This window comes from Eucyclogobius newberryi, unplaced genomic scaffold (genome assembly GCF_026437365.1).
Source record: "Eucyclogobius newberryi isolate DKJ021-1_F unplaced genomic scaffold, fEucNew1.0.hap1 SCAF_19, whole genome shotgun sequence".
Lineage (NCBI taxonomy): Eukaryota > Metazoa > Chordata > Actinopteri > Gobiiformes > Gobiidae > Eucyclogobius > Eucyclogobius newberryi.
The window spans coordinates 5784637-5807527 of NW_027315823.1; the positions used below are offsets into that span (position 1 = coordinate 5784637).

At 48.0% G+C, this 22891-nt stretch overlaps 2 protein-coding genes across 2 annotated transcripts in view; one reads left to right on the plus strand and one right to left on the minus strand.

Moving 5' to 3' along the window:
- Positions 1 to 246: 246 nt before the first annotated feature.
- Positions 247 to 20805, minus strand: ttll3 (tubulin tyrosine ligase-like family, member 3). The gene is made up of 13 exons (XM_072452935.1): positions 20790 to 20805; positions 20615 to 20718; positions 18289 to 18454; positions 16371 to 16426; positions 16158 to 16286; positions 11372 to 11486; positions 11194 to 11274; positions 5164 to 5368; positions 4191 to 4339; positions 3490 to 3733; positions 1418 to 1853; positions 821 to 1297; positions 247 to 651 (listed from the first exon to the last, which is right to left on the minus strand). The coding sequence occupies exons 1-13, from the start codon at positions 20803 to 20805 to the stop codon at positions 247 to 249; spliced, it is 2583 nt and encodes an 860-aa protein (XP_072309036.1).
- A 739-nt stretch (positions 20806 to 21544) lies between these two features.
- Positions 21545 to 22891, plus strand: part of slc4a8 (solute carrier family 4 member 8) — a 57685-nt gene continuing 56338 nt past the window's right edge. The window contains exon 1 of the mRNA XM_072452936.1: positions 21545 to 21658. Within this exon, the coding sequence (XP_072309037.1) occupies positions 21623 to 21658 (36 nt within the window). The 5' untranslated portion in view covers positions 21545 to 21622. The remainder of the gene's footprint in view (positions 21659 to 22891) is intronic.

Here is a 22891-nt window from a genome sequence, read left to right on the forward strand (position 1 = left end):
ACACACACGTCCATAAACCCGCTCTAACCATCTGTGTATCTCAGACGTCCTTCTGTCTCATCTCGGAAAGTTCTGCTCATTTTCATGTCAAGTTGTGACTTTCAGAGAGAGAAAAGTCACGTGCCGAGTGCACTTTTACTCACACGTTATAAACCTCATACCTACATAACACGAGCACAGATCCCTCGGTGTGGTTTTGAGGACTTCCACGGGCCGAGCAGAAGATCCGTCCCAAACTCGTCCCGTTCACACTTGATGTTTTTTCTGTTGATTTATGGCAACACTATGGTCAAAAGAAAGTCGAAGCGTTCTGTGAAAAGAGTGGACGTCGGCGTTGCGGCTGGACGCCCTGGCGGCCGCAGCGCTCGCCCGCAGGCTGAAGACCCTGATGGACGGCAGCGGTGTCTGTCTGGGGAGCGAGGGCCCGTGGTGGCGCGGGGCCAGAGCGAAGTGGTGGGACGAGCCGAGGTTCGGGTTCGTCCCGGAGCGCGACGCCGCGGCCGGGTTAAAGGAGAAGGACAGGCTGCGCGGGACCACCAGGGGCGCTGCGGGGACGCCCAGGCCCAGGCGGCGGGCCTTCTGCCGGGGTTCGGAGTGAGACGCGACGGGCAGCAGCTCTGGAGGGAGAAGGTGGAGGTGGGACGGGGGCAGCTGGGGAGGAAACGGGTCAGATTTATTTAAGCATCACCGACAGAACGAGTGCAACGTGATAATAAACATAAACATAACCACAAAGAAAGGAAACACATCGGCCGATAAAGCTGCACACAATGTTTTTAATCAGTCCGTATTTAAACTTGTATTTGAATCTTTCCCTGACCTTAGCGCCCGCTCTGCCCTCGTGCCCGCTCCTGGTCAGCGTGGTTTGCCTCCTCTTCTCGGTGCGGTTCTCTTTTTTGGACTGGACGATGAACGCCAGGCTGTGCGACTTCTGGACCACGGGCACCTGCGAAACTTCCTCTGGACAGGACGGGACAGGGGCGTGGACAGGGGCGTGGACAGAAGCAGAGACAGGAGCAGAGACAGGAGCAGAGAGAGGAGCGTGGACAGGGGCGTGGACAGAAGCAGAGACAGGAGCGGAGACAGGAGCGTGGACAAAAGCGTGGACAGAAGAGTGGACAGGAGCAGAGAGAGGAGAGTGGACAGGGGCGTGGACAGGTGCAGAGACAGGTGCAGAGACAGGTGCAGAGACAGTTGCGGAGGAGGTGGGCGTCTTCTGCTGGGCCCTGTGTCGTCTGATCGGAGCCCCCTCGACGAGCAGGTTCACCCCGACGTACTGCGGGACGTCCACCGGCGGCTGCAGGAGTTAGAGTTAACATTTGTACGACGGGACAGCTGAAGGTGCTGAAGGTGCTGAAGGTGCTGAAGGTGCTGAAGGTGCTGAAGGTGCTGAAGGTGCTGAAGGTGCGGCTCTGACCTGTTTGTAGATGAGCTGGAACCCGCCCGTGAAGGCGTGAGGGTTGCTCCTGCGGTCCAGCACCACCCTGAGCGTGTCCAGCTGCACCGCCGGGCAGAGGCGAGCCGTGACCGTCGTGGAGCACGACATGGTGGGGCTGGAGTTGATCTCCAGCAGCCACGGCCTCAGGTCCCGGCCCAGCATGAAGTCGGCCCCGTACAGCTCGAAGCTGGCCCTGCGCGGCACCACCGAGTCCTGAGCGGTCTGCAGCGCTCGCACCACCGCCTGCCTCATCCCCGGCACCACCACGCTCCTCCACTGCTCCTCGCGGTCCTGCTCACGGAGGAAGCTCCTGAACTGGGAACACGACCACATGTTGTCCTCGGGCAGGTCCCGGTGCCGGTCCTTCGACGGCAGGAAGTGCTTCTGGATGGAATTGTTGCACAGGTGAACCGAGCTGAGGAGCCAACACGGGTAAATGTGAAAGACAAGTATGAACGACAAGTATGAACGACAAGTGTGAACGACAAGTGTGAACGACAAGTGTGAACGACAAGTGTGAACGACAAGTATGAACGACAAGTATGAACGACAAGTGTGAACGACAAGTGTGAACGACAAGTGTGAACGACAAGTATGAACGACAAGTATGAACGACAAGTGTGAACGACAAGTGTGAACGACAAGTGTGAAGGACAAGTGTGAAGGACAAGTGTGAACGACAAGTATGAACGACAAGTATGAACGACAAGTATGAACGACAAGTATGAATGACAAGTGTGAACGACAAGTGTGAAGGACAAGTGTGAACGACTAATGAAGCCTGAGTAAATTCAGCCTGGAAGACCTAACTCCACCCATCTACGTCCACAGGGCCACCTGCTCCCAGCCTCAACCAACACACCCAAGTCGGGCGTCGTCTGTGAGAGTCAGGTCCCTCCTTCACACGGAGCTCCTCCAGGTTTCTACTTTTTCCAAAGGAGGTTTTTTGTAGTTTTTCCTGGCCGAGAAGGAGGCTCTAAGGACAGGGGACTCTGGGACATCGCCCCTCGCACCTGCTCCCCATCCTCAATCAACACACTCAAGTCACTCCTCCCCATGGCACGGTGCACCTCCTCTGCACCTCCTCTGCACCTCCTCTGCACCTCCTCTGCTCCTCCTCTGCACCTCCTCTGCTCCCAATCAGCGCACAGCCGGTCCCATTTAAACCCTCATGCAGTTTGCTCGACCGCTTTAGACCGTACTGCGACCCACCACCTCCACTCCTCCTCCTCTGCATCCCTCTCATCCACCACCTCCACTCCTCCTCCTCTGCATCCCTCTCATCCACCACCTCCACTCCTCCTCCTCTGCATCCCTCTCATCCACCACCTCCACTCCTCCTCCTCTGCATCCCTCTCATCCACCACCTCCACTCCTCCTCCTCTGCATCCCTCTCATCCACCACCTCCACTCCTCCTCCTCTGCATCCCTCTCATTCTAATCCTCCTCTCTACCCTCTCACCACATCCACCACCACCAGTCTCCAGGCGCTGGGGGGAGACTCCTAATACAATTAGATTATGGAGTGCCCAAGATCGCAATGTCTTCCGCCGGGGTTAGAGCGCCAAAAAACCCACTTAATAAAGCTAAACAGTCCTTTCTGTGTTTGACTGAGTCTCTCCAGGGTGAAATATGAACGACGAATATGAACGACGAATATGAACGAAAAATATGAATGACTAATATGATCGAGTGCTTCACACAGGAGCCAAAAGAATCATTAAATACAACGCAAAAGACAAGAACACTTGCACAAACCATTGAACATAGAACATTCTTTACATACAGTGTGACTGAGCAGCTCTTTAATAACGTCATAAATGTTTTGGCTTTAATGTTCAGTGACAAATCGTTCCATAACTCGGGTCCCGTCTTTAACTGGAACGAAAGACGGTGGGACCAGCTTTAACTAAATCATGTTCTGAACAATTACGTGTTGTTTAATTCAAGCTTGAGTGATCCAGAGGCCTGAGACCCCCTGGGGGAGGGACAGTGGGCGGGGCAGTGGGTGGAGGGGCAGTGGGCGGGGCAGTGGGCGTGTCGTGTCAGACCTGTGCAGGTTCTTGGTGGAGTAGGGCTGGGTGGAGAAGCGCAGGTAACACTCCCCGTAGAACCACACCGTCAGAGGGTTCCAGTCTGTCACCAGGAACCACTGGCGCACGTCGAACTTGGTGTCGTGCACCAGCAGGGGGCGCTCCAGGTACTTCTGCACCACCCAGCGGCTGTCCCGGAGCGCCGCCCTGTCCCGGTCCACCTGGGCCATGATGTCGTCCAGGCGGTTCATGCAGATGATGCCTGCAGGGGGCGCAACCACGGCACAGGAGTCATATAAACGTAAGATAAGACGATGATAACGAGCGTGTATGAAACCCACCGCACCATATGTCAGTTAGGGATGTAAAGTTTAGTAGGTTAATCGATTATTTAGGTCACAATATATCGTAAAAACTAAAAAATTTAAATCATGAAGCAAAATGAAGTGGTTTTAATTCACTTTAAAGTCAAAAATATACAACTCTTTGTCTTTGTTTATCAATTATTCACGATTTCACATCATGAATAATCGTCACATTGTGATTCTTTTGCTCACAATAATCCGTATTTGAGAGAAAAATACATTGTTAGTAACATTTCTGTGCATGTAAAGCTGTGCTGTGTCAATTTTCTGGTGCCCAGCGCGGCAGAACGGGATCTGAACCCAGGACCTTGTGGTCACGTGTCAGAAGGGCTCCCCCTGCTGGTCGCCGCTCACCTCTGCCCCTGGACTTGGCCCCCGGTTTGACGATCCAGATGTTGTTGACGCCGTCGGTGTCGAGTTGGGGACAAACGTGCCGGAGCCTCGCCAGCATCCGGAGACACGGCTCCACGACGAGCTCGGCGTTCGCGATCTGAGCGCCGTCGCTGTCGGCAACAGGAGGAAGAGCACAACGGACACGCACCAAATGTACTTATGTCACCCAGAATGTTCCACAGTGTTGCATAAAGTGCATCTTTCTGTCATTTATTAAAGGAGTAACGGGCTGTGACGGATTTAAAGCGCCCCCTACAGGCCGGAGGGCCCCTACAGGTCACACGCCCCCTACAGGTCAGACGGCCCCTACAGGTCAGACGGCCCCTACAGGTCAGACGGCCCCTACAGGTCGGACGCCATCTTCAGGTCGGACGCCCCCTTGAGGTCAGACGGCCCCTACAGGTCGGACGCCCCCTACAGGTCAGACGGCCCCTACAGGTCAATCGGCCCCTACAGGTCGGACGGCCCCTACAGGTCGGACGACTCATTTAACTAAAATGCAGGTAAGATAAAAATATTTTGAATTTTGCTAAAATGTTATCCCAGAATAGCACATTTTTTAGGTTTATAATTTCACTGTAGGAAAATATCCAGCAACCACTGGGACAAAACTCATCTAATGTCACAGTTTTTAATTTAATAAATATAAATATATGAGAGCGACTTTATTTTGTTAAATTATTGTTTAAAATTCTGCATAAACCTGAATGAATGTCCCTGGTGTGATGTCACTTCCTGTCATTTTCTCCACAAATACCTGGTCGATTGATGTAAAACTATAATTTATATGTACAACAGGTACAAATACACCAAATAAAGTCAGAATTAGAACATCGTAAAAACCTGCCATACAACACTTTAAATCCACTTTAGTTCAATGAGTCGTCCGACCTGTAGGGGGCGCTTTACTCAGGTTGAAGGCGACTTTACGCACTGAACGATGAGGTAGTACTCCTGCAGAAAGTCGTCCCACTGCTGCTCGTCTGTGGACTCGCTCGCCTCGGCTGTGCGGTCGATGTTCCCGTGATCCAGATCGACCAGGAACTCTTGGCACACGCGCAGCGCCATCTCCACGACCCCGGGCCCCACGCAGGGCCCGACTTGGGGCCCGACGCGGCGCCCTGCCCGGTGCCCCGGCGCTACAAGACACAGCGTCACGTGAGAAGATCATTACTCGAGTACAAGGAAAACGCTGTGGCGAGGTATGCGGTATTTGTTGAAAGTACTTCTTGGGTAGCATATTTCGCATATAAGTCGCACCATAGTTTTTTTCATAGTTTTGGCAGGGGTGTGACTTATACTTATATTTATACTTGTATACTTATACTCCGGATCGACTTTTATGTGATATTATTTGTTATTCTCACACTTGCATCTGCATTTCATACTCCAGTGCGACTTATATATGTTTTTATCTTCTCTATTATGCATTTTCTGGCTGGTGCAACTTATAGTCCGGAAAATAAGGTATTGTGTGTGTGTGTGTGTGTAGTGGACTGGATTTCAAACGTGATTCCTGATGTTTTGAGTTTAATTCAATCGGACAAACAAAACATTAAATACGGCACTTATTCTGAAAAATAATACAAAACTAACACAATAAAACAAGTGTGTTTGTGACATCACAAACACATCACAAACACAACAACAACAGGTCACAAACACAAAAGTCTGAGGAATAAAGTCTGGCGGTAATGCAACAATTGGATGCCAACCGCAATAAAACAACAACAACAACAACACCTCACAAACACAACAACAGGTCACAAACACAACAACGTGTTTGTGACGTGTTGTTGTTGTGTTTGTGAGGTGTTGTTGTTGTGTTTGTGAGGTTTTGTTGTGTTTGTGAGGTGTTGTTGTGTTTGTGAGGTGCTGTTGTTGTGTTTGTGAGGTGTTGTTGTATTTGTGAGGTGTTGTTGTGTTTGTGAGGTGTTGTTGTTGTTGTGTTTGTGAGGTGTTGTTGTGTTTGTGAGGTGTTGTTGTGTTTGTGAGGTGCTGTTGTTGTGTTTGTGAGGTGTTGTTGTTGTATTTGTGAGGTGTTGTTGTGTTTGTGAGGTGTTGTTGATGTGTTTGTGAGGTATTGTTTTTGTGTTTGTGAGGTGTTGTTGTTGTGTTTGTGAGGTGTTGTTGTTGTGTTTGTGACGTGTTTGTGAGGTGTTGTTGTGTTTGCGATGTGTTGTTGTTGTGTTTGTGATGAGTTGTTGTTGTTGTGTTTGTGATGTGTTGTTGTTGTGTTTGTGAGGTGTTGTTGTTGTTGTGTTTGTGAGGTGTTGTTGTGTTTGTGAGGTGTTGTTGTGTTTGTGATGTGTTGTTGTTGTGTTTGTGATGTGTTGTTGTTGTTGTGTTTGTGATGTGTTGTTGTTGTGTTTGTGAGGTGTTGTTGTTGTGTTTGTGAGGTATTGTTTTTGTGTTTGTGAGGTGTTGTTGTTGTGTTTGTGAGGTGTTGTTGTTGTGTTTGTGAGGTGTTGTTGTTGTGTTTGTGACGTGTTTGTGAGGTGTTGTTGTGTTTGTGAGGTATTGTTGTTGTGTCTGTGACGTGTTGTTGTGTTTGTGATGTGTGGTTGTTGTGTCTGTGACGTGTTGTTGTGTTTGTGATGTGTAGTTGTTGTGTTTGTGATGTGTTGTTGTTGTGTTTTTGATGTGTTGTTTTTGTGTTTGTGAGGTGTTGTTGTTGTGTTTGTGATGTGTTGTTGTTGTTGTGTTTGTGACGTGTTGTTGTTGTGTTTGTGATGTGTTGTTGTTGTGTTTGTGAGGTGTTGTTGTTGTGTTTGTGAGGTGTTGTTGTTGTGTTTGTGAGGTGTTGTTGTTGTGTTTGTGAGGTATTGTTTTTGTGTTTGTGAGGTGTTGTTGTTGTGTTTGTGAGGTGTTGTTGTTGTGTTTGTGATGTTTTGTTGTTGTTGTGTTTTTGATGTGTTGTTTTTGTGTTTGTGAGGTGTTGTTGTTGTTGTGTTTGTGATGTGTAGTTGTTGTGTTTGTGATGTGTTGTTGTTGTGTTTGTGAGGTGGTGGTGTTGTTGTTGTTGTGTTTGTGAGGTGTTGTTGATGTGTTTGTGAGGTGGTGTTGTTGTGTTTGTGAGGTGTTGTTGTTGTTGTGTTTGTGAGGTGTTGTTGTGTCTGTGACGTGTTGTTGTTGTGTTTGTGATGTGTTGTTGTTGTGTTTGTGAGGTGTTGTTGTTGTGTTTGTGATGTGTTGTTGTTGTGTTTGTGAGGTGTTGTTGTTGTGTTTGTGAGGTGTTGTTGTTGTGTTTGTGAGGTGTTGTTGTTGTGTTTGTGAGGTGTTGTTGTTGTGTTTGTGAGGTATTGTTTTTGTGTTTGTGAGGTGTTGTTGTTGTGTTTGTGAGGTGTTGTTGTTGTGTTTGTGAGGTGTTGTTGTTGTGTTTGTGAGGTGTTGTTGTTGTGTTTGTGAGGTGTTGTTGTGTTTGTGAGGTGTTGTTGTGTTTGTGAGGTGTTGTTGATGTGTTTGTGAGGTATTGTTTTTGTGTTTGTGAGGTGTTGTTGTTGTGTTTGTGAGGTGTTGTTGTTGTGTTTGTGACGTGTTGTTGTTGTGTTTGTGATGTGTTGTTGTGTTTGTGAGGTGTTGTTGTTGTGTTTGTGAGGTGTTGTTGTGTTTGTGATGTGTTGTTGTTGTGTTTGTGATGTGTTGTTGTTGTGTTTGTGATGTGTTGTTGTGTTTGTGAGGTGTTGTTGTGTTTGTGAGGTGTTGTTGTTGTGTTTGTGAGGTGTTGTTGTGTTTGTGAGGTGTTGTTGTGTTTGTGAGGTGTTGTTGTGTTTGTGAGGTGTTGTTGATGTGTTTGTGAGGTATTGTTTTTGTGTTTGTGAGGTGTTGTTGTTGTGTTTGTGAGGTGTTGTTGTTGTGTTTGTGACGTGTTGTTGTTGTGTTTGTGATGTGTTGTTGTGTTTGTGAGGTGTTGTTGTTGTGTTTGTGAGGTGTTGTTGTGTTTGTGATGTGTTGTTGTTGTGTTTGTGATGTGTTGTTGTTGTGTTTGTGATGTGTTGTTGTGTTTGTGAGGTGTTGTTGTGTTTGTGAGGTGTTGTTGTTGTGTTTGTGATGTGTTGTTGTTGTGTTTGTGATGTGTTGTTGTTGTGTTTGTGAGGTGTTGTTGTTGTGTTTGAGAGGTGTTGTTGTTGTGTCTGTGACGTGTTGTTGTTGTGTTTGTGATGTGGTGTTGTTGTTGTGTTTGTGATGTGTTGTTGTTGTGTCTGTGAGGTGTTGTTGTTGTGTTTGTGATGTGTTGTTGTTGTGTTTTGAGGTGTTGTTGTTGTGTCTGTGACGTGTTGTTGTTGTGTTTGTGATGTGTTGTTGTTGTGTTTGTGACGTGTTGTTGTTGTTGTTTGTGACGTGTTGTTGTTGTGTTTGTGATGTGTTGTTGTTGTGTTTGTGATGTGTTGTTGTTGTGTTTGTGACGTGTTGTTGTTGTGTTTGTGATGTGTTGTTGTTGTGTTTGTGACGTGTTGTTGTTGTTGTGATGTGTTGTTGTTGTGTTTGTGATGTGTTGTTGTTGTGTTTGTGATGTGTTGTTGTTGTGTTTGTGAGGTGTTGTTGTGTCTGTGACGTGTTGTTGTTGTGTTTGTGAGGTGTTGTTGTTGTGTTTGTGATGTGTTGTTGTTGTGTCTGTGACGTGTTGTTGTTGTGTTTGTGACGTGTTGTTGTTGTGTTTGTGAGGTGTTGTTGTTGTGTTTGTGATGTGTTGTTGTTGTGTCTGTGACGTGTTGTTGTTGTGTTTGTGAGGTGTTGTTGTTGTGTTTGTGAGGTGTTGTTGTTGTGTTTGTGATGTGTTGTTGTTGTGTTTGTGAGGTGTTGTTGTTGTGTTTGTGAGGTGTTGTTGTTGTGTCTGTGACGTGTTGTTGTTGTGTTTGTGATGTGTGGTTGTTGTGTTTGTGATGTGTAGTTGTTGTGTTTGTGATGTTTTGTTGTTGTTGTGTTTTTGATGTGTTGTTTTTGTGTTTGTGAGGTGTTGTTGTTGTTGTGTTTGTGATGTGTAGTTGTTGTGTTTGTGATGTGTTGTTGTTGTGTTTGTGAGGTGGTGGTGTTGTTGTTGTTGTGTTTGTGAGGTGTTGTTGATGTGTTTGTGAGGTGGTGTTGTTGTGTTTGTGAGGTGTTGTTGTTGTTGTGTTTGTGAGGTGTTGTTGTGTCTGTGACGTGTTGTTGTTGTGTTTGTGATGTGTTGTTGTTGTGTTTGTGAGGTGTTGTTGTTGTGTTTGTGAGGTGTTGTTGTTGTGTTTGTGAGGTGTTGTTGTTGTGTTTGTGAGGTGTTGTTGTGAAACATTCACGACTCTTTTCAATCTGGTTTCCGCAAACATCATTCTATGGAAACCGCATTGTTGAAAGTGTCCAGTGACATTATGATGTCTGCTGATTCTGGAAAATGCACCGTTTTAGTTCTGTTGGATCTGTCTGCACGGTTGACCTTTGACACTGTCGACCATCATATCCTGTTGAACAGACTGAGGGACCTGATAGGACTGTCGGGGTCAGTTCTTCATTGGTTTTCCTCATATTTATCCGGTCGAAGCTTTAGTGTTGCTGCAAACCAAATAATGTCCGACTCAGCTGATCTGTTGTGTGGAGTTCCTCAGGGCTCCGTCTTGGGTCCCGTCTTATTTCTGCGTTATATAATTCCCCTGGGAAAGATCATTAAAGAGTTTAGTGATGTGTCCTATCACCTGTTCGCTGACGATATTCAGCTCTATTGCTCTTTTAAACCTTCTGAGATCCAGAAGCTGAACTCCTTGGTCAGTTGTTTAGTGCAAATTAAACAATGGCTGAGTCAAAACTCTGCAGCTAAATGCTGACAAAACAGAAACTCTGATTATTGCCCCTGATGATGCCATTCCAGGGATAAACCAGTACTTGGGTGTTTTAGGCCAGACTGCTAAACCAAGTCTTAGAAACTTGGGTGTTGTCTTTGACAAAGACATGTCTTTAGAGCACCACTCCAAGCTGTTGACGAGGAATTGTTTCTTTCAGTTGAGGAAAATCTCTAAACTCAGGAAAATGGTGTCTCAAAATGACCTGGAACTTATAATTCATGCTTTTGTGTCTTCACGTTTGGACTATTGTAACAGTTTGTTTTCCTGTCTTAACAAGAAGGAGCTCTCGTCTGCAGCTGGTCCAGACCTCTGCAGCGAGGATCTTGACCCGCACAAATAGAAGGCCCACATTTCACCCATTCTCAAAGCCCTTCACTGGCTGCCGGTCTCCTACCGGATACAGTTCAAAATTCTTGTTTTAACTTTTAGAGCTTTAAATGGTCAGGTCCCTCTGTACATCAGCGATCTGATCAAACCATACGCTCCCTCTCGCTCACTAAGGTCCTTGGACCAAAAACTGTTGTTGGTTCCTCGCACCCGTTTTGGGACCAGAGGAGACAGATCCTTCCAGGCTGTTGCCCCCAGACTCTGGAACGATCTTCCGTTCTCCTTACGGTCACTGGACTCAGTTACTGCTTTTAAGGGTCAGCTTAAAACCTTTTTATTTAGTCAAGCCTTTTAAATGCACTTGTTTTACGGACTGATTTTACTGTATATTGTTGTATATGTAATGTTCACTGTAAGTTTTTTGTGTTTTTATTGTTTTATTCTGTGTTTTGTGAAGCACTTTGTGACCTCTGTCTGTGAAAGGTGCTATATAAATAAAATTTACTTACTTACTTACTTACTTACTTACTTACTTGTTGTTGTGTCTGTGAGGTGTTGTTGTTGTTGTGTTGTGAGGTGTTGTTGTTGTGTCTGTGACGTGTTGTTGTTGTGTTTGTGATGTGTTGTTGTTGTGTTTGTGACATGTTGTTGTTGTGTTTGTGACGTGTTGTTGTCGTGTTTGTGATGTGTTGTTGTTGTTGTTGTTGTTGTGTTTGTGAGGTGTTGTTGTTGTGCTTGTGAGGTGTTGTTGTTGTTGAGTTTGTGAGGTGTTGTTGTTGTTGTGTTTGTGAGGTGTTGTTGTTGTTGTGTTTGTGAGGTGTGTGGAGTGAGCTCACGGGTGGTGCTGGTGTGCGCCTCCACCACGTGCTGCATCAGGCTGGTGCAGGCCGTCCTCCTGAAGTCCACTGTCCAGGCAAAACATCACATTTTCACAAGTGTAAATCTAGTATTTACAGCCCGAATAACAGATGGCGAATGACAATCTTTTGTGTGACTTCAGACCTATAAAAGCGTGTTTCTCGTCCTCTGATCCCAGGACGTAACATCTGGGGAAGAACGTGTCGGGATCAGCCGAGTCGAACCACTGCAGGTTCCTCAGGTTCACACACAGTCCCACCTGCACACAAGGGTTTATACAGCTAAACTATATGAACGTATGAACAGTCTGAGCAGTTACTGCACTGGTTACATTCAGGGGAAATGGGAAAGAGAGGCTCACTTTATTCTGGAGGATGAAGAGTGGGGAAGTATAAGTCATTCTGTTGGGAAAATGTGTCTCTGTGTTCTGTGATTGTCCCGTTGTTCACAAGTTTGGACTGAGATCAACAAAGCTTTACAGACAATGTATGACATCATCACCCACTGGTTCTCAGAACTCTGTATTTGGGCCTCAGGACTCTGTATTTGGGCCTCAGGACTCTGTGTTTGGGCCTCAGGACTCTGTATTTGGGCCTCAGGACTCTGTATTTGGGCCTCAGGACTCTGTGTTTGGGCCTCAGGACTCTGTATTTGGGCCTCAGGACTCTGTGTTTGGGCCTCAGGACTCTGTATTTGGGCCTCAGGACTCTGTATTTGGGCCTCAGGACTCTGTGTTTGGGCCTCAGAACTCTGTATTTGGGCCTCAGGACTCTGTATTTGGACCTCATGACTGTATTTGGAGCTCAGGACTCTGTATTTGGACCTCAGGACTCTGTATTTGGGCCTGAGGACTCTGTGTTTGGGCCTCAGGACTCTGTATTGGGGCCTCAGGAATCTGTATTTGGGCCTCAGGACTCTGTATTTGGGCCTCAGGACTCTGTATTAGGGCCTCCGCATATTTGGGCCTCAGGACTCTGTATTTGGGCCTCAGGACTCTGTATTTGGGCCTCAGGACTCCTGCCATACACAACAGCACCATCTCTGGTGCCTCCTCCTGGCAGCAGCAAAAAAGGCCCTCACAAAAAATGGAAGACACAAAATGCACCGACGATCATGGACTGCACTGACATTATACTGGACATTTGTAAAATGGGAAAAAATACTTCGGACTTAATTTGAAAATGGATCAATTTGACAGACTTTGGACTGAATGGGACATTTTCTTTGGGTTTTGTGTGCCATGGTGTTCTATTTGTTCTATTATTTGTTGGATGTCTGTTTTCTATTTATGTCTGTTCTCTTTCTGGTCTTTTTTTTTTCTTTCATTTTTTCTTGTGATTCATAGCGATGTCAAGGCGATCGGCCAGGTGATGGGTCAGACGGGTATTCAGTGAGGGCGTCCATAATGTGAAGAACCTGCACCTTCTTCAATGCCTGATCCCACGCTTCATTCCACCATGGCACCTGTTTCTTATGGTCATCACCTATGGCCAGGAGGTGGCGGTAATGTAACACTTGGATACCAAAAGCCATAAAACACCAAAGAAGAAGAGGCTTTGAGAGACACAAACCATTTTAGGCAAGCTTTAATTCTTCTTCTTCTTCCTCTTCTTTGGTGTTTTATGGCGGTTGGTATCCAAGTGTTACATTACCGCCACCAACTGTAGTTGTACGTCTTAGACTTTTTTCTTCAGACTTTACTCTTGGTTATTCGTCTCCCCATCCGACTTTATTCTTTAGACTTCATTCTTTAGACTTTCTTCTTCTTCTCCCCCCTTCTTCGTCACATATCCCATACTCGTGATCTCCTGCACATTTAGCACATCTTTGCTTCCCTTTGCAAACCGCTGCTACATGACCAAAGCGTGTGGGCGGTGGAACATATGACTTATGGCGGACCCTCCCCCTGAGTGAGTCCGAGCTCTAGTTCTAAAGTCTAAAGAATAATAAAGACTAAAGAATAAAGTCTAAAGAATAAAGAATAAAGACTAAAGAATAAAGTCTAAAAAATAAAGTCTGAAGAATTCGTGGGCTTTGAACTCCTGCGCTTCTGAAAAACGAAGTCTAAAGAATAGAGTCTAAAGAAAGAAGTCTTAAAGAACAAAGTCTAAAGACTGAAGTCTAAAGAATAAAGTCTGGACACTTGGATAGCAGCCGCCATCAAACACCAAAGAAGAAGACTGAGCCGAGGATGAGGGGCAAGAGGATGTTCTAACGCGCTTTGAACTCATGGGCTTAGACACACTACAGTGACGGAAGTAGACAACAACAAAGACATCTCATGACCCCATGGGCTTTGTGACACCAAAGCAATGGAATAAGAACTTTTAAGTACTACGACAAAAACTGGGGAATAAAGTCTGGCGGTAATGCAACGCTCGGATGCCAACCACCATAAAACACCACCAACAACAACAACCAAAGAAGAAGAAGGCAACTTTACAGAAAAGTTACTACATATTTTGGCTTATTAAGTATTTTTAAAGATCTATTGCAAAAAATCAGCAGCTTTTACGAGGTGGAAAAAGCAGACAAGACGATGGCGTGTTCCAGTGACTCATCATCTGAAAAGGAATATCTGGATTCTTATGAAACCTGCGATGAAGAAGCCAATCTCCTCCAAAGAGACCCCAAAAACACCACAACGTTTGCCCAGATGGTCAAGTCCGTGGTTGACAATTATCTGCTGCCCAAAAATAATGTATTTCATGTATTAGTGAACCAGGAGTCCCAACGTGAAGATACAAACCAGAAAGAGATGTGCGGAGAACTTTCACATTTCCAGAAACAGCTGTTTGGAACAGAGATTCCCGTTTTTGGCGAAGATTTAAAAACCCAGAAAAAACAACGTGAAACAGACATTTCTCAAGGTGAAAAAGACACGGGTGAAACTCGGAAGCGCAATCCACAGCTGAAGATGGCGACGCACGACCTCCGAGCCTCAGGGGATCGCTGTGAAACGAGCGAACTGCAAGTGTGCGAGAAGACCATTCAGGATCTGGAGGAAAAACTGAGGATCCAGAAAGAGGCAAGTGGTCTTCTGAGAGCGAAAAATCAAGCACTCAACGCCACCAACACTTTGCTCGTCAATGAAAATGGTCTTCTGAGGAAAGAGGTTCTAGTCACTGAAGCTCAAAGTCACCTGAGAACCCTTAAATATCTGGAAGGACAATGCAAGATCGCAAAAGAAGGAGGTGACGCCAAGATTAACCAGCAGGAAATGACAAGTAAGACCCTAAATGCAAACAAACTTCTGAAACAAAGAAGGCAAGAAACAAAATCTAAACTGAAAATGGACAAAAGGGCCATGAGGGATATGGTGGAAAAGCAAAGAATCGATCAGCTCAAATCTGCATATCAGGAGAGACAAGAGAGAAAATCTAAACTGAACCTGGACAAAAGGGACATGATGGATTTGAGGGATATGATGGAAAAGCAGAGAATCGATCTGCTCAAATCGACAAACCACGAGCTCATTGTGACTAAAACCTTCGTTGAAAGTCAAATGGTTCGAGGAGCAAAGTATTAGAAAAGCACAAGAAAATCATTCAGGATTTGAGACAAAGATTGTAAAGCTGAACTTGGCATGTGATGATCTCAAGAAGAATTGATCGAACGTTGAAAGTTAAATTACAGCTGGACAAGAAGATCTGGAAAACAAGTTGGCGTCTCGTGAAGTCAAACTGGAGGATAACGGAACAAGAGCATCTCAACTCTGGATCCTCAGCTGAGGAGCCAGAGAAAAACAACACTTACGAGACTCTGAAGTCACCACTGTAACCGCCATCACCGTGGTTACAGTGGTGACTGCAGATTGCAAAACACAAACGTTTTGAGACAAGTCAACACAATATGAAAACTATTAAAAATTCAAGATGCCATAATAATCAGAAGAAGAAGAAGAATCTAAAAACAATATTAACCTGAAGAAGATCGGAAACATTGGAACACAAAATTCAGCTGAAGACACAAAAGGCCATTTCTGCGATGAAGGACATCCATCCATCTTCTTCCACTTATCTGGGGCCGGGTCGCGGGGGCAGCAGTCTAAGCAGGGACTCCCAGACTTTCCTCTCCCCAGACACTTCCTCCAACTCCTACGGGGGGATCCCCAGGTGTTCCCAGGCCAGTCAAGAGACAGAGTCCCTCCAGCGTGTACTGAGTCTTACACGGGGCCTCTTCCCGGTGGGATACACCTTCCCTCACTCGTGGTCAAGACCCCAAGATACTTGAACTCCTCCACTTGGGGCAAGGACTCCCCACCCGCCTGGAGAGGGCAAGGACTCCCCACCCACCTGGAGAGGGCAAGGACTCCCCACCCACCCGGAGAGGGCAAGGACTCCCCACCCACCCGGAGAGGGCAAGGACTCCCCACCCACCCGGAGAGGGCAAGGACTCCCCACCCACCCGGAGAGGGCAAGGACTCCCCACCCACCCGGAGAGGGCAAGGACTCCCCACCCACCCGGAGAAGGCAAGGACTCCCCACCCAGCTGCGTCACACTCGGCTCAAACCGTCCCAGTGCATGTTGCAGTGGATTTGAACATCAGTGGACTTCTGGGTGACCCTGAGCAGTGAGGGGCCACATGAGGGCCTCCTGTGGGTGTGGTCTGCTGGAGCATCGCCCCCTGCAGGACGTTCTGTCTGCTCTGGCCCATCAGTGAATGTTTTGGGATGTAAAAGTAATAATGATGTCTTTATGAAGGTGTATAAGTCTGAACTGGATCATTTGTAATACGCAAGTATTTGTCTTCTGAACATCTAATAATATTTTAATGTAAATCATCATATTGTTCTCAATAAAAATAATTTCTGCACTTTTCCTTTCCCGCGCAATCATTTGTCCTGAACCGAAACATTTACAAACACATTTTAGCACATTCCTGAGGCATGGCATACGCCGTCATCGCACCGTACAATCTAAAAAGAACCTTGGTGGTGAACGTGGCGGCGTTCTCGTAGTGGTTGATCATCTGGTCTTTGCGCAGCGCGTGGCAGTCGACGGCGTCGCGCCGCGTCGTCCAGTACAAATACGTGGGCACATTTCGCACCATTCGGGACTGAAACATTTAAGATGAGGAAACGGAGACGAGGATTAGCTCTGTCCGGACAATAATGGGCGGTGTCGGGTTGGGCCGTCTCACCATGAGCTCGTCTATGTCATCGCGGATCTCGTCTTTCTCGTCGTCGTCCGCGGCGTCTGCGGAGATCAAGTCAGACGAGTGTGAAGTGCACAAACTCTTAACAGTCCTGAATTATGACTTTGAAGGAAACACACAATTATTAGTCGGAAGAAGTATCATATTTTCCGGAGTATAAGTCGCACCCGCCAAAACATTTATAATAGAGAAGAAAAAAACATGTATAAGTCGCACTGGCGGATGAAATGCAGTTACAAGTGTGAAAATAACAAATAATATCACACATAATTCACTCCAGAGTATAAGTATAAATATAAGTCGCACCCCGGCCAAAACTATGAAAAAAGGTGTGATTTATAGTCCGGAAAAATACGGTACTCAATTCTGTTTCTTAGTACTTATATATACTTTATATATATATAAAAAAAACCTTTGAAATTGTAAATTAAGAAAAAAAAAATTTCACACAGATTTTGAGATTTATTCATTTGAATCTAGACCCAAAACAATCAGATTTATCTTGTTTTAATATATGTTCTTAAAGGCACATTGTGTAACCTTTTAGCCAAAAATAAACTAAAACAAAAAGCATGTATTTTTTTTTTCTTTTTTTGTGGTTTTATTGCACCAAAAATACGATTAAATCCTTAAAACTGTGAGCGTTGCATCTCCACCAACCTGACTCGTACTTGTTTCCATGGAAATGTCTACACGGAGAATTTTCCGAAGTGCAGTTTTAACGTTCTGTTTCCATGGAATCAGACGCGTGACTTTCATCTTCTTTGTTACCGTTTGTCCGGTTCACACTTTTACCGTAATAATCCTATTGATTTGCCCAAAATGTCACGCAATATGGCATTAAATGTATCCATACAACACGACCAGGCCGAGTTACAGGTCAGCTCTGTGGAGAGGCGAGCACACTCACAGTAAGAATGCAGGTTTTTGTGAGATGGTTTAGAAATAATTAGACACAAGATTTTTACACAATATTATAAACTAATAAATAAAAATGACATACATAATTATAAATACAATAAATGTAATAAATGTAATGAATTCAATGAATACAATAGATAAAATAGAAAAATAAAATAATAAAAATAAATAAAATAAATAAAATAAATAAAATAAATAAAATAAATAAAATAAATAAAATAAATAAAATAAATAAAATAAATAAAATAAAATATATTGTCCTTTTTTTCTTTTTTCTTTTTCTACAATTTCGGGCTTACAATTTATTTAAAAAAAATTTAACCATGCAAATTGTTTATATTTAATTTGTTTTGCTGTCATTGTGGAACTACAACTCCTCAAAATGGACAACTGACCAGCATCAGAAAAGACCCTAAACTTTGTGAATCGACCGAATATTTCAGAGATATGAGTCATAAACCAGGTCATTTTGAAAATATAGCGTTAAAGTGTTAAAGTGTTAAAGTGACGTCCCGTGAGCTGCACCTTCGTCCCTGCTCCCGTTAAAACACAGGCCCATAATCCTACATTTTTAAACAAACGCTGTGTAACGTTTGTGTGGGACTAAAATATCCTCGTGGAGCCTGAACCTGGAAAGACCCGCATGGAATTTAAAATGAAAACATTTAAAGTACAAAAGGAAACACAGGCCAGACTGACTTTCTGCAGCTACGTTTTGTGCCTGTCATGTTCCTCTCTGTGTCTTGTTGTCCTTATTTGGCTTTTGTTCGTATTTTTGTTGTTGTTTTTTTTAGAATATTTTGCCCTGAAGGCTTCATTAAACAGCTGCACTTGGAGCTTGGCATACGTGCTGTGCTTTAACCACTCGGCCACCGGCAGTACACCTCCTTTAGTATTAAAAAAACGATGAAAAGAAAGGAGAAAAAAAGGAAATAAAGGTTTCTAAAGTTTTGATTACAGTTGAGTTTAAAAAGCGCCTCACCCGCTGCGTTGGCTCCGCCCTCTCCCTCCTCGGCCTCGTCCTCCTCTGGGCAGGAGCTTGGGCCTTTGTGAAGCGCTCGAGGAAGACGCTTCTCCACCCAACCCCGGGACCTCAGGGCCTCACGGATCACAGGGTAACGACCGAGCACCGAGAAGGTCCTGTGCAGCTGGAGGAGAGGAGGAGAGAGGAGGAGGCGAGAGGAGGAGGAGAGAGGAGGAGGAGAGAGGAGGAGGAGGGGAGAGGAGGAGGAGAGATGAGGAGGAGAGATGAGAGGAGGAGAGATGAGAGGAGAGAGGAGGAGGAGAGGAGGAGGAGAGAGGAGGAGAGAGGAGGGGAAGAGGAGAGAGGAGGAGAGGAGGAGGAGGAGGAGAGAGGAGGAGGAGGAGGAGAGAGGAGGAGGAGAGAGGAGGAGGAGAGAGGAGGAGGAGGGGAGAGGAGGAGAGATGAGGAGGAGAGATGAGAGGAGGAGAGATGAGAGGAGAGAGGAGGAGGAGAGGAGGAGGAGAGAGGAGGAGAGAGGAGGGGAAGAGGAGAGAGGAGGAGGAGAGAGGAGGGGAGGAGATAGGAGGAGGGGGAGAGAGGAGGAGGGGGAGAGAGGAGGAGGAGAAGGGAGGAGGAGAAGGAGGAGAGAGGAGGAGGAGGGGGAGAGAGGAGGAAGAGAGATGAGAGGAGGAGGAGGAGAGATGAGGGGAAGAGGAGAGAGGAGGAGAGGGAGAGAGGAGGGGGAGAGAGGAGGAGAGAGGAGGAGGAGGAAAAGGAGGAGAGAGGAGGAGGAGGAGAGATGAGAGGAAGAGGAGAGAGGAGGGGGAGAGAGGAGGAGGAGAGAGGAGAGAGGAGAGAGGAGGAGGAGGAGAGAGGAGGAGGAGGAGAGAGGAGGAGGAGAGATGAGGGGAAGAGGAGAGAGGAGGAGGAGGGAGGAGGGGAGGAGATAGGAGGAGGGGGAGAGAGGAGGAGGGGGAGAGAGGAGGAGGAGAAGGGAGGAGGAGAAGGAGGAGAGAGGAGGAGGAGGGGGAGAGAGGAGGAAGAGAGATGAGAGGAGGAGGAGGAGAGATGAGGGGAAGAGGAGAGAGGAGGAGAGGGAGAGAGGAGGGGGAGAGAGGAGGAGAGAGGAGGAGGAGGAGAAGGAGGAGAGAGGAGGAGGAGGAGAGATGAGAGGAAGAGGAGAGAGGAGGGGGAGAGAGGAGGAGGAGAGAGGAGAGAGGAGAGAGGAGAGAGGAGGAGGAGGAGAGAGGAGGAGGAGGAGGAGGAGAGAGGAGGAGGAGAGATGAGGGGAAGAGGAGAGAGGAGGAGGAGAGAGGAGGGGAGGAGATAGGAGGATGGGGAGAGAGGAGGAGGGGGAGAGAGGAGGAGGAGAGGGGAGGAGGAGAAGGAGGAGAGAGGAGGAGGAGGGGGAGAGAGGAGGAAGAGAGATGAGAGGAGGAGGAGGAGAGATGAGGGGAAGAGGAGAGAGGAGGAGAGGGAGAGAGGAGGGGGAGAGAGGAGGAGAGAGGAGGAGGAGGAGAAGGAGGAGAGAGGAGGAGGAGGAGAGATGAGAGGAAGAGGAGAGAGGAGGGGGAGAGAGGAGGAGGAGAGAGGAGAGAGGAGAGAGGAGGAGGAGGAGAGAGGAGGAGGAGGAGGAGGAGAGAGGAGGAGGAGAGATGAGGGGAAGAGGAGAGAGGAGGAGGAGAGAGGAGGGGAGGAGATAGGAGGATGGGGAGAGAGGAGGAGGGGGAGAGAGGAGGAGGAGAGGGGAGGAGGAGAAGGAGGAGAGAGGAGGAGGAGGGGGAGAGAGGAGGAAGAGAGATGAGAGGAGGAGGAGGAGAGATGAGGGGAAGAGGAGAGAGGAGGAGAGGGAGAGAGGAGGGGGAGAGAGGAGGAGAGAGGAGGAGGAGGAGGAGAAGGAGGAGAGAGGAGGAGGAGAGATGAGAGGAAGAGGAGAGAGGAGGGGGAGAGAGGAGGAGGAGAGAGGAGAGAGGAGAGAGGAGGAGGAGGAGAGAGGAGGAGGAGGAGGAGGAGGAGGAGGAGAGAGGAGGGGAGGAGAGAAAGCGAGGGATGGACAGAGGTCAACACAGACACAGAAGTATAATAATAAAGGAACAGATTTCCCTAAAACTCTTATATTGTTCATAAAAAGAACATTCTTATTTACAGCTGTTTTAAGGACAGAACATGTTGCTCCAGGATGATTGACATTATGTCACAGAATTGCTTTTTATTGTTGTCAAAGACATTTAATATTTAGCCTGAATCTGATTTAAGTTGTGAATTAGCCAAAGATATAATAAACACAACACGTTACTCTGTGTCTGTCCTCATCAAATAAACACAATCAATCACGTGTCCTCACCTTGACCGCCTTCTCCGCGAGGGCTCTGGCCGCGCGGGTCCGGTCGGCTCTGATGCGCGGGAGACACGGGGCCACGCGGGGCAATGCGGGCTGCAACACTGACCCTTAGAACACAAACGTTACAAATACTTCACACGGAACCTGCTGATGTTGCTGTGGTTACGGTCACACAAACCTGGCGTCTGCTGCATGTCGTGCCCTGATCTCGACAGTCTGAGAGCAGCTCATGCGGCTCGCGCCTCTGACCGGAGCTGGACGTCTCTAACTGGACCGGGCGCGGACGGTCCGAGGCTCATTCTCCGTGAACACCGGGGTTTCTCTCTCTGAGCCGCACACTGTTCCCATGACAACCCTTTCACTGTTTACGGTCGCCATGGAGACTCTGGAGCGAGCGAACGCACGTGAACGGAGCCTCACCTGTGCAAACTGCGCATGTGCAGAGCAAAGCTGCGCTGATCCCCGGATACAGACGCGCGGGACACGCGCGTGCCCAGGTTTATAGCAGGTGTAGTGCCTCGGACTTCCGCCAGAGGGCGTCCAAAGCTCAGGTGTTGCCACTCACACAGTCCAACATGATTATGATGATTCATAATGAGCCTGTTATTACAGGACACGTGATTATCATGAGTTAAGTCTAAAGACACGTGCTGGAACATCACACAGGTGAAGATTCTCTCCTCATGATGCAGTGCGCAGAGGCAGAGCTCGTGCCAACACTGGAGAGAGGAGCAGCATTGCGTCGCGGGGCGAGCGCGTCTGATTGGCTGACGCTGCAGCGATGCTCCGCATCCTGCCCCACCGCAGGACGGGAGGAGGACGGGAGGAGCGCGGGAGGAGCGCGGGAGGAGAGCACTGTCCACACTCAGACCTCATGTTGTCACCTTCCACATCCACAGAGGTGTTCAGTGTCACCATGTCCGCCGCAGCTGAGCACTAGAGCCCGGGCACGGCCGCGTCAGTCCCCGTGAGGAGAAGCCGCTTCCCCGGACACGGCTCAAGCACAACAACATGTCCAAAGAACCCGACAGCCTCCTGAGCTACCAGGTAAAGCCCGGGACGCGCTCCTGTGACCGGGGAGGGAGCTGCGGGGCACGGGGCGGCTGCAGCGGGACGTGCACGGTGTTCTCACAGTTTGGACCGCGCTCCGGACCCCGGAGCCTCTCTGCTCCTCTCTGCTCCTCTCTGCTCCTCTCTGCCCCTCTCTATTCCTCTCTTCACCTCTCTGCTCCGCTCTGCTCCTCTCTTTACCTCTCTGCTCTTCTCTATTCCTCTCTATTCCACTCTGCTCTTCTCTGCTCTTCTCTGCTCCTCTCTGCTCCTCTCTGCCCCTCTCTATTCCTCTCTGCTCTTCTCTGCTCTTCTCTGCTCTTCTCTGCTCCTCTCTGCCCCTCTCTCTTCTCTGCTCTTCTCTGCTCTTCTCTGCTCCTCTCTGCTCCTCTCTGCTCCTCTCTGCTCTTCTCTGCTCCTCTCTGCTCCTCTCTGCTCCTCTCTGCTCTTCTCTGCTCCTCTCTGCTCCTCTCTGCTCCTCTCTGCTCTTCTCTGCTCTTCTCTGCTCCTCTCTGCTCCTCTCTGTATCACAGTTTGAGTTATTTTAGGTTTGTGTCATGTTTTCACACTTGTGTAATCGTCTTGGTTGTTGTTATTATTGTGCACGTCGCTCAAACGTGCATCAGGAAATGGTCCACACCTGGCACACTGGCACGCGCACCTGCCACACGCACCTGCCACACGCACCTGCCACACGCACCTGGCACACGGTAAAGGTGCCCGCATGTCCACTCGCGCTGAGGTGGGCGCACGTGCGGCTCGGGGGGGCATGCTTCTCATTCACGCTTCCCACATTTGACCTTGACGCCTCCTGACGCCTCCTGACGCCTCCTGACGCCTCCTGACGCCTCCTGACGCCTCCTGACGCCGCTGTGACGCCTCCTGACGCCTCCTGACGCCTCCTGACGCCTCCTGACGCCTCCTGACGCCTCCTGACGCCGCTGTGACGCCTCCTGACGCCTCCTGACGCCTCCTGACGCCTCCTGACGCCTCCTGACGCCTCCTGACGCCTCCTGACGCCGCTGTGACGCCTCCTGACGCCTCCTGACGCCTCCTGACGCCTCCTGACGCCGCTGTGACGCCTCCTGACGCCTCCTGACGCCTCCTGACGCCTCCTGACGCCTCCTGACGCCTCCTGACGCCGCTGTGACGCCGCTGTGACGCGGTGGCGCCGGGTTCAAACGGTAACGCGCGTGTCTGTGAATCACGTGACTTCAGCCTGACGGTGGT